Source organism: Enhydra lutris, unplaced genomic scaffold, assembly GCF_002288905.1.
Source record: "Enhydra lutris kenyoni isolate GAN:26980312 unplaced genomic scaffold, ASM228890v2 scaffoldscaffold21, whole genome shotgun sequence".
Taxonomy (NCBI): Eukaryota; Metazoa; Chordata; class Mammalia; order Carnivora; family Mustelidae; genus Enhydra; species Enhydra lutris.
In genome coordinates, this window is record NW_019154105.1 from 64,723,284 (window position 1) to 64,736,264 (window position 12,981).

A 12,981-nucleotide genomic window follows, 5' to 3' on the forward strand; every position below is an offset into this window, starting at 1 on the left:
TTCAGTGCTCATAAATCTCCTGAAATCAGAGCTTTCTGGGAAATGCTAGGGAGCCAGTGTCCTATGATGTGGGAAACGCATTCTTGAAAGCACCAGGGAGAGGGGAGGCAGAGTCAAGACAAAACCAGCAAGGGAATGGTTAAGTGTGAGCTTCTCTCCCAGAGAAGGAGGAGATATTTCTATTTTAAATTGCCCTCCGCACCGTGATAACATTGTATGTCCAGAAATAAGTGCTAGGAGGGAAAATTGTCCCATCCCAGTGAGGCTCAATCTCATATGGGACCTACGACCTCTCTGGCCCCCCATCCTCTCCATTCAGGCCTCAGAGCCCAGACACCAAGGGCCAAGGGTCTCAGGGAGGTGGGCCAGCCCCTCCTACCCTGGCTACTGTCACTCCGTCCTCCTGGCCATGCTCATGGAAATGAGGGCCTGAAAGTCATTTTCCAGTTGTGGACTATGCATTTCTTAAGTACACACTATTTCATAAGATGATCTTAACTGCAAATGACCAGGGCAAATACTCGCTCAAGACTTTGGGTACCACACTGCTGCTTCTTGCAAGAAGGGACACTGAACTCTCCATTCTCTGTGCCGTGAGGTTCCCTGGTGGGTCCGTATAATCTCCCCATCTCACTTGCTGCCAGAAGAGGCCTCAAAACCCCAGGACACGTGAACCTGGATGGGATCACATTCTAAGCTAACCATCAGGAAGCCTGGGACAAATTCTGTGGCCCAAACGCAACAGGGCGACAAGTAATTTTGCTTTGCTGATCCCCGCCCGCTACTCTCCTGGCTTTACCTCTGTGTTCCTTGGTGACTGCCCCTTGTTCCTGTTCACAGGAAAACTGGCTTTGGGGTTTTACATATAAGTAAGTATTCAAGTAGAACAAACACATAAGAAAGACAGTTGCTTCACGCTCATTTCAAATGATTCCTAGAATTGAAAGCACGCCTGAAGAAACCACCCAGCTAAGTGACTATTTTGGAGAAAAGGGACAATGCTGCTGTACAGTCATTCCCGTCAGAACACAGGGCATTTTGACAGCGCCCACGTGGCCCTGGTGGGGCCCCTAAACATGGTGTCAGCCCCAAAGGAAAACACAGCTTCTGAGGGCGAGTCTAACAAGCCAAAGCAACCAACCCACTTCCGGTCCTACCAGGTACGCCTGGTCGAGGGCTTCCTTCCTGTAGTCCAGCTCCTCCTCCAGGTAGCCCTTCTGCCTGCTGAACAGGTCCTAAAAAACAGGAGGCCCCCCACGATTGAGATCAGCACAAGAACCCACCCTGGTGAGGCTTTTCAGAGGCCCCCTACTCACCACTGCTAGAGAGCGACCCTCCCCCCAAGCTGGGGACCCACCAGGGCTCAGATGAGAAGGGAGGTGATGGTCTGCCCTGCTCGCCCCTCTGCATAAATCTGCAGGAGCCTCACAGGCCCAGGAGCCGTGATCCAGCCTGTCCTGCCTCCTCCTGGCTTCCCCTCCCTGTGGGGGTCTGAAAGCACCAAAGCCATTCTCCTCCAACCCAGTGCCCATGCAGGAATCCTTCTCAGTTCTTCTCATGTCCTGGTGGCCCATGAAGACCATCCCAACAGTTCTCAGATGTGGCTCTTCATCCCCCACCCCTATGACAGCATCTCCCACCTCGTGACTAGTCTCACTGCTCTCTGCCTCCTCCCCATGCCCAGGTCACTCTTTTGGTCCCTGCAAGCATGGTCTCTCCAGAATGCAAATCTCTACTACTGATTCTGCAAATCTCTACTACTGAACCTGGAAGGTTCCAAGGTTAGAGCTCCTCTCCTGCAGGTGCTTGACTTCACAGATGAAGAAACAGGACCAGAGAAGCCCAGTGCCTTGGCCTAGATGTGTCCTGGTGGCCGAGGACAGACTAGACTCCAAGCCAGGGCCCTCTCACACCACACGTGCTCCTAGGCTGTAAGCAATTCCTTCTACCTTCGGGTTCCACCTCTCATTCCTACTTGCAAAACTTGAATTGGTCTTTGAAGGTTCAAGACCCATTTCATCTGGGCAGCCCTCTCGAACATCCCCAAGGCTGGACACAACGGACCCTTATATGCCATTATCCCCTGGTGAATAACCACCACCACCACCTCTCACCAGGGACCCCACCAAGCACTGTGCAACACTGGCTGTGCGCCTCACGTCTCTCTTCCCTACAGCCCAGCGAGGTGGACCTTGGAATCCCTCACTTAGCCATGAGGAAATGAAGACCAGTGCATCTTTCCCAAACTCTCAGGGCCGTTAGGGAGGCCAGCAAGGATGGGAGGCCCCGCTGCGTGTCTTCAGAGCCACTGGGCCAAGGACTTCAGCATCGCCCACGTGTGGCTTCTAATGTCCCCAGGCTGCCCCATGGCTCTTGGCTCATCCTCATTGCGAGCTAGCTCCTCAAGGCAGGGACCCCGCATGTTCCTCACTGAACTGCAAATTCCTCACTGGACTGCTAATCCCGGCAAGGCACCTGGGATAACAGAGGCTCTGAAAATAGGTATTAAGTGAACTACTGAGTGAGTGAAAGAGTAAGCGAATGGATGACAATTACCTGACACAGCCATTAGGGCAAAGGCAAAATTTAGAAATGCACGCAAATCAGTGCTCACCAAAATACATGTGAGGAGCGCCTGTGCGCCACCCCCCCCCCACACACACACACTTGTGTACCCTCTCTCTCTCAAATAAATAAAATCTTAAAAAAAAAAAAAAAAAAAAAGAATACATGGAGGCCTTCCTGGAAAGGAAGCTGTGGGCACCATTTCCACCCTCCTGCCTCCCACAGTGCTGAGTCTTTTACCTTTTCCCTCTCCAGGTCCAGCATCTTCTGGGTCAGGGCCGCCTCAGTTCCCTCTATTTGCTTCAGCCACTGGAAAACAGCAGGGACAAAGGGTCAGCAAATGAGAACCCGTGTGAGTCAGGGATCTTCCACCAAAAACGAGTGTGCAGGGGGCTTCCTCCTCAACGAGGCTCCTGGCCTCCACGGCCCGTCCCAGGGCAGCCCTCAAAACAGAATTTCATTGTCTGTACAGATGTTCAGCTTTGACAGATGTTGGCTCAGGGATCGACTAGGTCATGGATATCTGTGCGTGTGCGTGTGTGTGCGCGCGCGCTTGTGCATGGGTGTAGGTAAGTGTTTCTGATCAAGCCTGCATGTTCAGGAAGGACTTGGCATTTGAGCTGCGGGGGCCTGACTTGGTGCACAGTGGGCCCGTGTGCGTCTGGGGGCTCTGCGGCTGGGTGGCTGAGTGCTACTGGGGTCTCCTGCTGAGTGCTGCAAGGGTGGCTTCATGCTGGGGACCTCCTCCAGACTTTCATGCCCATCATTTGGCAGACACAGCCTCACACGTTTTATAGGTGGAGACATGGATACCTAGTTAAGTCTCCTGTCCAAGGTCATACAGGTGGGCAATGGTGATCTCTAACCCAGCCTGCAAAACCTCACCCCTGCAGCAGCACCCCTGAGTGGTTAGGTGCTGAGTTCCAGGGCAAGAGGGTGCTGAAGTGAGCTGGCGAGCACCTGCTAAGGGCAGGTCACAGGGACAGTCTGTCTCTTCTTGGGTCTGGGCTGGTGGTGAACGGGAGGTGGGCAGCTGTTTCTCAGGATGGAGGTATGCATGTGTGTCTTTATAGGAATCCAACTAAGAGATGGGGTGGTGGGGAGACCTGCGGGGGATTCAGTGGGGGTGTCTGAGGGCAGGGGCTGTTCATATTTGACACTGTGTATCAATGTGTGCATTCAACACAATAGAGAGCCTCCTTGCCTCCAGCTTAGGGACCACGCCCCTTTCCTGGCTTCCTAGCCTTGCTCAGCGGCCACAGCCACACGAGGTTCAGCTGGCTCCTGGCTTTCCTTCTCCTCTCCCACTGAGGCTCCCCCTCCTCTTGGAGCCCTGCCCTTGGCTTCCACCCCCCACCCCCACTCGGGGGATTCTTCCAGTCTCTGTGCTCCCTCTGCTCTCGCAGTATCCCCCTGCAGCCAAGGCCGCCCCACCCATCTCCCTCTGAGGCCTCCCTAGCCTCCCTGGTCCTTCTGCTCGGGACGAGCCCCATTTCCCCCAAACCAGGAAGTGGGGAGCCGCCTTGATTTCTCCTTCCCCTCCCCTGTCCATACATTGGTTCCACCTCCTCCTGTTTCCAACACCCACCCACCTGCCGCACACCACAGCCACCACCCCTCCAGGCTCCTGTCTGGACCCAAAGCCCTTTCTCCTTTCAAGCCCATACATCCTCTCAAAAACCCACTTCTGCTTAAAGCCTTCAGGGACATCCCATCACTCCTGACAAAGGCTGGCCCCCAAGCCCAGCCTGCTCTCCCTGCCTGGAACATCACCACCTCTTCCACCCCTGGCCTCTGCCTCAGGCCTTCACTGAGCTAACACCAACTCAGCCTTCTGGCCAAATTAGCTGTCGCCTCCTCCAGGAAGCCCGCCCCGCTTCCTAAGTCCATGGGGTCAGGTGCCCTCCAGGATTCCTACATCATCCTAGAATGGCTTCCATGGCACTCACCTGACAGATTGCTGTTGTCTGTTTCCCTCCCACAGAAGCCCAAAGGCAGGGACCATATCGGACGTGTTCTGATATACCTCCTTACCCATCACAGGCCCAGAGTGAAGCATGTGCCCAACAAACATGGTTGAACGAGTACAGACGTGAGAGCATGGAGGTCTGGGAGGGGGAGTGCTGGCTCCATGGAGGGAACAAGACTAGATGAAGCTGTAATCACACAGGCTTCCCCCAACATCAGAGTGAGCTTAGCCCCCAGAGTGGACCCCCAGAGCCAGTGGCAGAAGCCAAAATTAGAGCATTTCGTTAGACGTTATTGAAAGGATGTGTGATGTCTCAAAAATAGATAAGCATATTTTTGGTTGGAAATGAAAAACATTTCATTTTTAATATCCTAATGCAGGCAGTCCCAAAATGAATCAAATTTCAATGGAAAAAACAATCAAAATCCAGTTTTGAATCATTACAACAAGCCGCTCTTAGAATAGGTTTTATAGAATATGGTATCCAGTCTCTTCTTACTGTTAAAAAAAATTTGACGTGTATATTACACATAGAAAGAAAAAACTTGAAAAGTACTTCTCAGCAATTGAAGGAGGAAAATGAGGGCAGAAAACACTGGCCACGAGCATCCTGGGTATGAGAGGTCATGAATCTCCCACTGAACAGAATCCATCAGATAGCCACTAGGCCACACTTGGGAGAGCGGATACCTAAATACACGTGGATCTGTACCACCCCCGAGAAAGAAGGGGTATGGGGACACCTGCCCTCCCCCAAACCTGCATGGGAGAAGTGAATCAGTGTACAGGGGTTTGGGCAGGAGGACATTCTGTAGGAAGCCAGGTCTCCGCCTACAGGTACAGGCCCCCTGAGCCCGAGCTGGGGGGAGGGCAGGAGCCCTCTCTCCTCTAACACCCAACTCTCCCTTCAAGAGGGTCCCAAGACCTTGACCCCAGGCCAACTATTGGAAAGCTTGACTGCGGCCACAGGTCTAAGCTGAATCCGCTAAGGTACTGTTACCAGTGAGAAAATGAAATTAAAAAAAAAAAAAAAAAAACTTTCATCTGTCTGATTGGTTTTGACTGTTTCTCAAATTGGTTTTGAACTTAAAGGAGCTTCATCAAGAAGAGATGTGACTTGGGGCTCCTGAGTGGCTCAGTCGGTTAGGTGTCGGACTCCTGATTTCGGCTCAGGTCCTAATCTTGAGGTTGTGGGATGGAGTCCCAAGTGGGGCTCTATGCTGGGGGTGGAGCCCGCTTGGGATTCTCTCTCTCCCTCCCCCTCTGTCCTTCCCATCCCCTCTCTCTCCCTCTCTAAAAATAAATAAATAAAATTTTTAAAAAAATGAAAAAGAAGAGGTATGACTCTGATCACCTGTAAACCTTCAGACATCCTACGTTCAAGCTTCTCTGCTGGGCACATGCTACTTGCAGAGGGCATGGGGTGGGGACAAGACATGGCACCTGACCTTGGACTCTGCTAACCTTCAAGAAGGGGCAGGGCTTCTCCAGTCAAGGAAAGGAGCGTGACAACCCCCTAGAGCAAGATGCCCCGGCAAGGTCATGCAGGAACACCACATGACAGTCCTCAATAGACTTGCACCTCACTTATATGCTTCTACAAAAGCAGCATTGTGCCTCCAAAGAGAAAACTGAAGTTGCCCTCAGCTTGGTCAGATGCTAACACTGAGTGGCAATTTCTAAGACCACATGCATTCGGGTGCCAGCTCGTGAACTCCAGGGTGACCAACTCATGCATGCTTGCTCAGCACTATCTCCGTTCCAGCACTGACATCCCCACGTCCCAGGAACCCCCCCAGTCCCAGGCAAACTGGGCAGTCTGTCTCCCCAGGGGGCCTGTCAGGGCTCTCAGCTGGTCCCGAAGACCCACCTTTCCTCTTGGGGCCACTCCCAACACCAACACGCCCTCTGGGGGAACAGATAGCACCTCCCAAATGTATGAGATCTTTAGCCACAGATCTGTGGCAGGGCTAGGATCTCTAAGACCCAATCTAAGAACAGGGGAAAATACTGTTCTGAGTCCAGTCCCCAAGGACCATCCCAGATGGGGAGGTGGGCCTCTCACCTGTACCCCGTGGGCTAGTGAAAGGTGTGGGGGCACAGGGTCAAAGCAGAGGGTTGCTACAGGCCAGGAAGGGGTCTGAAGGGGGAGCATCGCTAATCTCTCACGGCTGCTGAGAGGAAAAGGCACCCTACAGATCTGAGGTGGGGGGCCCAAGGCTGCAGATCTGGACCCCCACGATTTGCCAGGCTGTGGGGAGGAGTATGTCAGGGAGAAGAGAGCAGCTTGAAAGGGGCTATTCTCAGCAAGGCTGTGAAATCCCTACAAGGTGTGGCCTTCCAAGAGACTCTGGGGGTTGGAGAGAGGGAGCACCCCAGGCCTGCTGCCCAGCCCCCTCCCTAACCAGCCACCCAAGTCATGGAGGGTTCCTGCTTTTGGTTCACAGTCAACCATCACTGGCCAAACCCCTTTGCCCTAAGTGCTCAGTAGCGATGTTTCTGTTTAAAAATGCCATGTCCTAGAGTCCCAATACCAACCCTACCAGGTTTGCAGGTCCCTGGTTCCATGGCTCAGAGTGACCCAGAGGCCGATCTGCAGAACCCCCAGGTGGTGGTGGGGGGGGTCCACCCAGGAGGGGTCTCCCAGTCTCCCAGGGGATGAGGAAGGAACTTCGTAGCCTGACCTCACCAATCCTCCAGGAAGCACTTGCCATGAAACTGAGTCTTGAATGTTTACTAAACACTTTATGTAACACTGCACAGAGCTCTGCATAGGACGTTAGGATACAGTGGTGGGAGGGATGTTTACTGAGTGAATACGGTGTGCCTAACCCTGTATGGTCACCTGCAGCTAAGGGGCCCAGCAGCCAGCCAGGCATTAGTCAGCATCACCCCCTGCCCACCTGGGGACATAGGCTCAGCCAGGTGAAGGGACTTGGGAAGTGACTTGCCTCCTGTGTGACCTCAGGCAAGGCTTTGCCTAAGTCTGTTACCAATACTTCATGCCCTTCACATGGCTAGGGAGGAAGGACAAGAGCCCAGGGCAGAAAACTGTTTCTATTTTCAATGCCCCTCCAAAAATTCTGGGAAGAATCTTAATTAAGATCACTAAGACCTCCTTGTCATTAAAATGGTATTTTTAAGTTAAAGCTCTCTGGATGGGACTGCATAAAAGAAACGTGTACCTTAAATATCCTAAACACATGTAAAAGGTAAACAAACCAGGAACGTATTTTTAACAAATACAGCAAAAAGTTGTTATCTTAATATGCAAAGCACAGGGAGAAGTCAGTAAGAAACACAGTACTTATGACAAACACGTATTGAATAACCGATGAAAGAATGAATGAACGAATAACAAACCCAGTGGAAACAACAGAAATGTTACACTTCACAAAGAAGGAAGGAAATAGATAATACACAGTAACAACCCAGAATCACCACCACTCATCAATGCAAACAGAAACATTAACATCATGAGATTTTAGCCCCTGGAACTGGCAGGGTTCTCTGGCGGGGACATGCCCGTTGAACGTGGAACAAGCAATGTGGTCACACGCAAGTGGAGGGGGAATTGGGACCCCTTTTCTAGAAACCATTTTGACAATATTAAATTTCTGAAAACCCCCCCTACCAGTTAGCCCCGTGATTCCACCCCTAGAGTGTCTCCCGTGGAAGTGCTTTAAAAGATTCGTAGGAATCTACGGGTGAAAATATTCACCGCTGCATAACGATAAATGGGGGACGGAGATAATGGAAAGGCAAAATCCAGCTGCTGAGGCATAATTCGCTTCCGGTTTAACCGCAGGGTCGAAGGCGGCAGGCTGGAAGCCTAAGAAGCAGGGTTAAAAAACTGGAAGTCAAGGGATGCCTGGGTGGCTCAGTTGGTTAAGCAGCTGCCTTCGGCTCAGGTCATGATCTCAGCGTCCTGAGATCGAGTCCCGCATCGGGCTCCTTGCTCAGCGGGGAGCCTGCTTCTCCTCTGCCTCTGCCTGCCATTCTGTCTGCCTGTGCTCGCTCTCTCTCCCTCTCTTTCTGACAAATAAATAAAATCTTTAAAAAAAAAACAAAAACTGGAAGTCAAGTACAAGTTTGACTAAGCTTAAAAAACCGGGATGGCAAAAACCCGATAGGAAAGCCACCCTGGTGTTGCAGATGCTTCCTCGACGGGGTTTTCCTTTGCTTCTGTGCTAAGCTCTCTAGGGGAAGCGGGGTGACTTCAGGCCGGAAAGGAACAGCATGCGCGTGCACATGCAGACGCGGACGCGGGAGCGCATGCCCCAGGGCCACACGAGACAGCAGCACGCAGGTTCTTGTGTGGCGCGGGGGAGCTTGGACACGTGCACGGACAGAAGCGCCGCGGGGCTCTACCTTTTCACACAGGGCAAGCACAGTTCCAGCTTGGATTATTGCAACCTGTTCTTCGTTTCTCAAATTCTAAAACACAAAAACGGGGGGAGGGCATTTTACACTGGACCCCACATCCCCGTGCAGACAGCGCTGACCGGCTTGGATGCCCCTCCAAGAGGGGACCCTGGGGCTTGGCCCCTACTCTCTAAAGGGGCCGGCGTTCAAACGCAGCCGCATCGTGTCATCTCTGGGGCCAAGGCTTCTGGAGTTAGGGCCTGTTTGGGCCAATCTTTTAAGGGGCAAAAACACCGCGCTCTGCTTTTGGAAATCTCGAGGGATCCCGCTCTCCCTCTGGGTGATCCTCTGTGCGCGCCCTCATTCCTCGCAGGAGCGAGGGATGAGCTCAATCCAGAAGCTAAGTCCGGAAGCCCCTACCCCCTTCCCCCAGTGACACCGCGACCCCCCTGTGACAGCGTGATCCACTCCTCACAGCACGATCCCCCCGTGGCAGCGCGATCCCCCCGTGGCAGCGCGGCCCGCCCACCCTCGCGGGGGCACGGCCAGACAGAAGCCTCACACTGCACGTGTCAGATCTCTCCAGTTAGGAAGAAACCGAACCGAAAGGAAAGGAAAGGCACACACAGCACACCCAGGTGGAGACAAGAGCGCGCGAGCAGAAGCCGACCGGCATAGTTACCCCATTATCGCCAAGGATATCTAGCTTCTTCATAAGTTCAGAAACATTCACATCCTGGAAAAGATTTCCAACGTTCATTTTGCGGGAGCCGCCCAGCCCGTGCACCCCGGTCTCTAGCGCAGCGGCCTCGGCCTCGTCCGGGTCCCTCTCTGGGCGCGCGCCGCGGGGCCCAGCGCTCCCGGCGGCTCCTTCGGGGTCCAGGGAGAGAAGGCAGGGCCTGCCACTCGTCCGCGGAGCTTTCCAGAAAGGCTGGAGGAGTGGCGAGGGTCAGCAGGACCCCAGCCTGCAACGTGGCCTCCCGCCCGCTCACTCACTGCGGCAGCCCGCGGGGCTCAGCGCCGCTCTGACGCCACACGCACGACACGTCACGTCACGTCACGTCACATCACGTCACATCGCGTCACGTCCCATCCCGGGGCGGCTGCTGACATGCAGACCTCACTCCCGGGAGGGTGCGGCTCGGAGAGCTCGCAACCCCGAGCTGGGGGGTGGCCAAGCCGGGGTACGCCCTCAAAGCTGTGTCCCACGGCTCTGCTCTTTTGACATGGGTGCAAATGCAGTGACATTTGGTGACCCTCTGAGAAACAAACTCCGACTTTCAACATATGGTGGGGGGGACCGGGCCCTCTGGTTCAACTCGATTCATAGCCAGCACAAAGGCACAGTCCCCGCGTACGGCCGGGCCTGGCCTTCCAGCGGGCCCCTGGCCATCTCGGTTTAGCGGAGGCACCCCCCCAAGCACGCTACCTTAACTCCTTCCTGGTGACAGAACAGCTGGAGGGCGCTGCTGTTGTTCTCGGGGAAGGTGCTGATTTGGAGGTTAAATGCTGGCGACCTCCGCTCTCTTTCCTGGAGAAAAGATTCGGTTTAAAAACAGAACTTTATTGGATTGTCTACCACTTGCCATTTTCCCACGTAACGCCGCAAAAAACCAAGGCATTCCAGTTGGCAAAGGCGTTATAAAAGGCGCCCATTCAGACGACCGTCTCTGGGTCCACGAAGGCGCGCGCCGTGGTCCCGCCTCCGCCACGCACTGGATCGGCTGCGCAAACGAGTCTACTTCTTACCTACTCAGCTAGGAAGAAACGGTTAACAAGGTGTCATGTGTTCACTTGCCGTGAGCTGGAAACCCGGGAAGCCACAGATCATCATTCAGTACTTGGTAAGGACGAGTGTGGGAAATTTCAACAGACAACATAGCCACCAGCCATGGAGTGTCCCCTGTGCCTTGGGGCACGTCGCTCTCCCATTGAATTCTCACAACCCCAGGAGGCAAGCATTATGGCTTTCATTTCACAGACCGGAGGCTGGGGCAGGATAGGGGGCGAGTCGGGTCCTGCGCTACTGAGTGGAGAGACCAGGACACAAACCTCTGATTCACTTTTTTTTTTTTTTTTTTTTTCCCAATATAATCTCCTGACTTCGTTCACAATTTTTTTGAAACACACCAGTGAGCCTTCTATCCCTGCCTTAGATTGATAATCAAATCTCCATAACTAAAGAAGGAAAAGCAAGCATTTTCCCAGGAGAGGTGCTTATTAATCAGACGTAAATTGACATGTTTTTAAAAAGGACAGGAGAAGCCTGATTAATTACAGGGATATATTATGTAGCTCTGCCTTTAAAACTTGAGCAACAGAGAGGCTGGCTTTATGGGAAGGCAAGCAGAGAAGACCTTTCTAAATTATCCCTTCAAATCAAACTGCTTTTATTTTCTCAAAATCACAGTAAGATAAGTAAACATGCTTGGACCATTCCTGTAGCATCTAGTGACAGTGTCCATGGGTCCCTTTAATCATTCAACTAAGAAATGTAACCAAATGAGCACTAGCTTGGAGAGTGAGACCTCTGCAGATGCTCTTGGATAAGGTGAATGGAGAGGGGAAGGGAAGGGAGCCATTCATTCAACTGACTTCCCCAAAGCCCAGCCAACCTGGCTAACCTGGTTTGAAGCAGTTCAGGGGGGAAAGTTTATTTCTCTTATTAGCCAAGAAGACCAAAATTCACAGTGGTTCCATTGTGTGGATGTTTTCTTATCTACAATACTTAAATGGAGTCCCCATAGAAAAGGGGACAGAAAGCTCCTATTTTATACGAACGAAAGTCAGAAAATTGGTTTCTAATGGCTCCGAAGGATGGTGGAGACACTTAAAGAAAATTCTAGTACACTGAGAAATGCTCATGGAAATCCTCTGAAAAGGACATGGACAAAGCCCTGGGAAAGGTTTCCTCGCTGGCCGAACTGTGAACAGTGACCTCGCATGGCTTCCTGCTCCTGCTGTGTGAGTGGAAGACCCTGTTCCCGTTCAAGCAAAAGTTGGGTTGCACAGCAACGCTTGGTTTGGAGGCATTGGGGCCACACAGTCCATGCCAACACTACAAAGGACAAGATGGTAAATTCTGGTGCAAACAACTTTAACAGAAGCCAGGAGGAGGAAACAAAACAGGAGGGACACCAGTGTCGCAAGGGTGCTGGCTTTTCCCGGGGGGGGGGGGGACCGTGCATGCAAAGGCTTCAGTGGAGGGAGAGCAGAGCCACTCAGGTGCTCAGACAAACAGGTGCTCAGACAAATGAATCACAAACTTAGGTGATGTTTAAAATGTGGATGGCTTTTAAATGGCAACAAACAGAAAAAGGAGTATGAAGTAACGGGATTGCAATACAGTGCTAGGCACCCAAGGCCAGGTTTCAGTGGGAAGTAGTATAACCCATCACTACTCTCACACTGGACCCAGCTCTGTATTGGGGATGTTACTGAAGGTTTGGAACGTGACCACTCCCCGTGAACAGCATTCGGTCTCCCTTTGTGCTAACAGTAGCTCTGAGTTGCAGGTTGAGTTACAAACAATTAAGATTTTGGTCCAGAGCAACCCTGTGTGACACCCAGGGCTGCATTTGCTGGACAGGGACTGGGACAACCCCATGGTTTTTCTCAAACTCCTCTGCAAATGCCTCCCTTCCCCCTGCTTACTTACTTACCTGTGTTTACCTTGGCACCTAGAAAATGGGCCAAACTAGCAGTAAACACACTACAGAGTCAGTCGTGGGCCAGGTCAGGCCCTGCTCTTTCAAAAGGAGAGGTTCCCTGCATGCAAGGTCATCTTAAAAAGGTGTGTTATTAATTGCAACAGGTGCTTCTATCCGGGTTTGCAGAACGCATACCAGGTGACTATGCATGCAGGAAAGAAGTAGTTATGGAAATGAAACACAAATAAAAAAGGCAAAATATTGCAAAAACAAATTATTTTATTAAGTGCAAAACAAGCCGTAGGCAATAAATAGATTAGCTCTGGTACATGTCCAAAGACTTCGGTGAGCATTCTCTCCAGAACATATTAAGGCAGTGAAATTATTCTGAACATACAGATTTAAAAAAAAAAAAGAAGAAGAAAGAAAGAA

At 52.1% G+C, this 12,981-nt stretch overlaps 1 protein-coding gene across 3 annotated transcripts in view; it reads right to left on the minus strand.

Moving 5' to 3' along the window:
- Positions 1 to 12,981, minus strand: part of LOC111149100 (janus kinase and microtubule interacting protein 1) — a 65,909-nt gene that overhangs the window by 11,585 nt on the left and 41,343 nt on the right. For all 3 annotated transcript variants that reach the window (XM_022506022.1, XM_022506021.1, XM_022506020.1), the window contains 5 exons: positions 10,329 to 10,430; positions 9,582 to 9,635; positions 8,906 to 8,971; positions 2,806 to 2,874; positions 1,158 to 1,235 (listed from right to left, as the gene is read on the minus strand). In XM_022506022.1, coding sequence (XP_022361730.1) covers positions 1,158 to 1,235; positions 2,806 to 2,874; positions 8,906 to 8,971; positions 9,582 to 9,635; positions 10,329 to 10,430 — 369 coding nt within the window. The remainder of the gene's footprint in view (positions 1 to 1,157; positions 1,236 to 2,805; positions 2,875 to 8,905; positions 8,972 to 9,581; positions 9,636 to 10,328; positions 10,431 to 12,981) is intronic.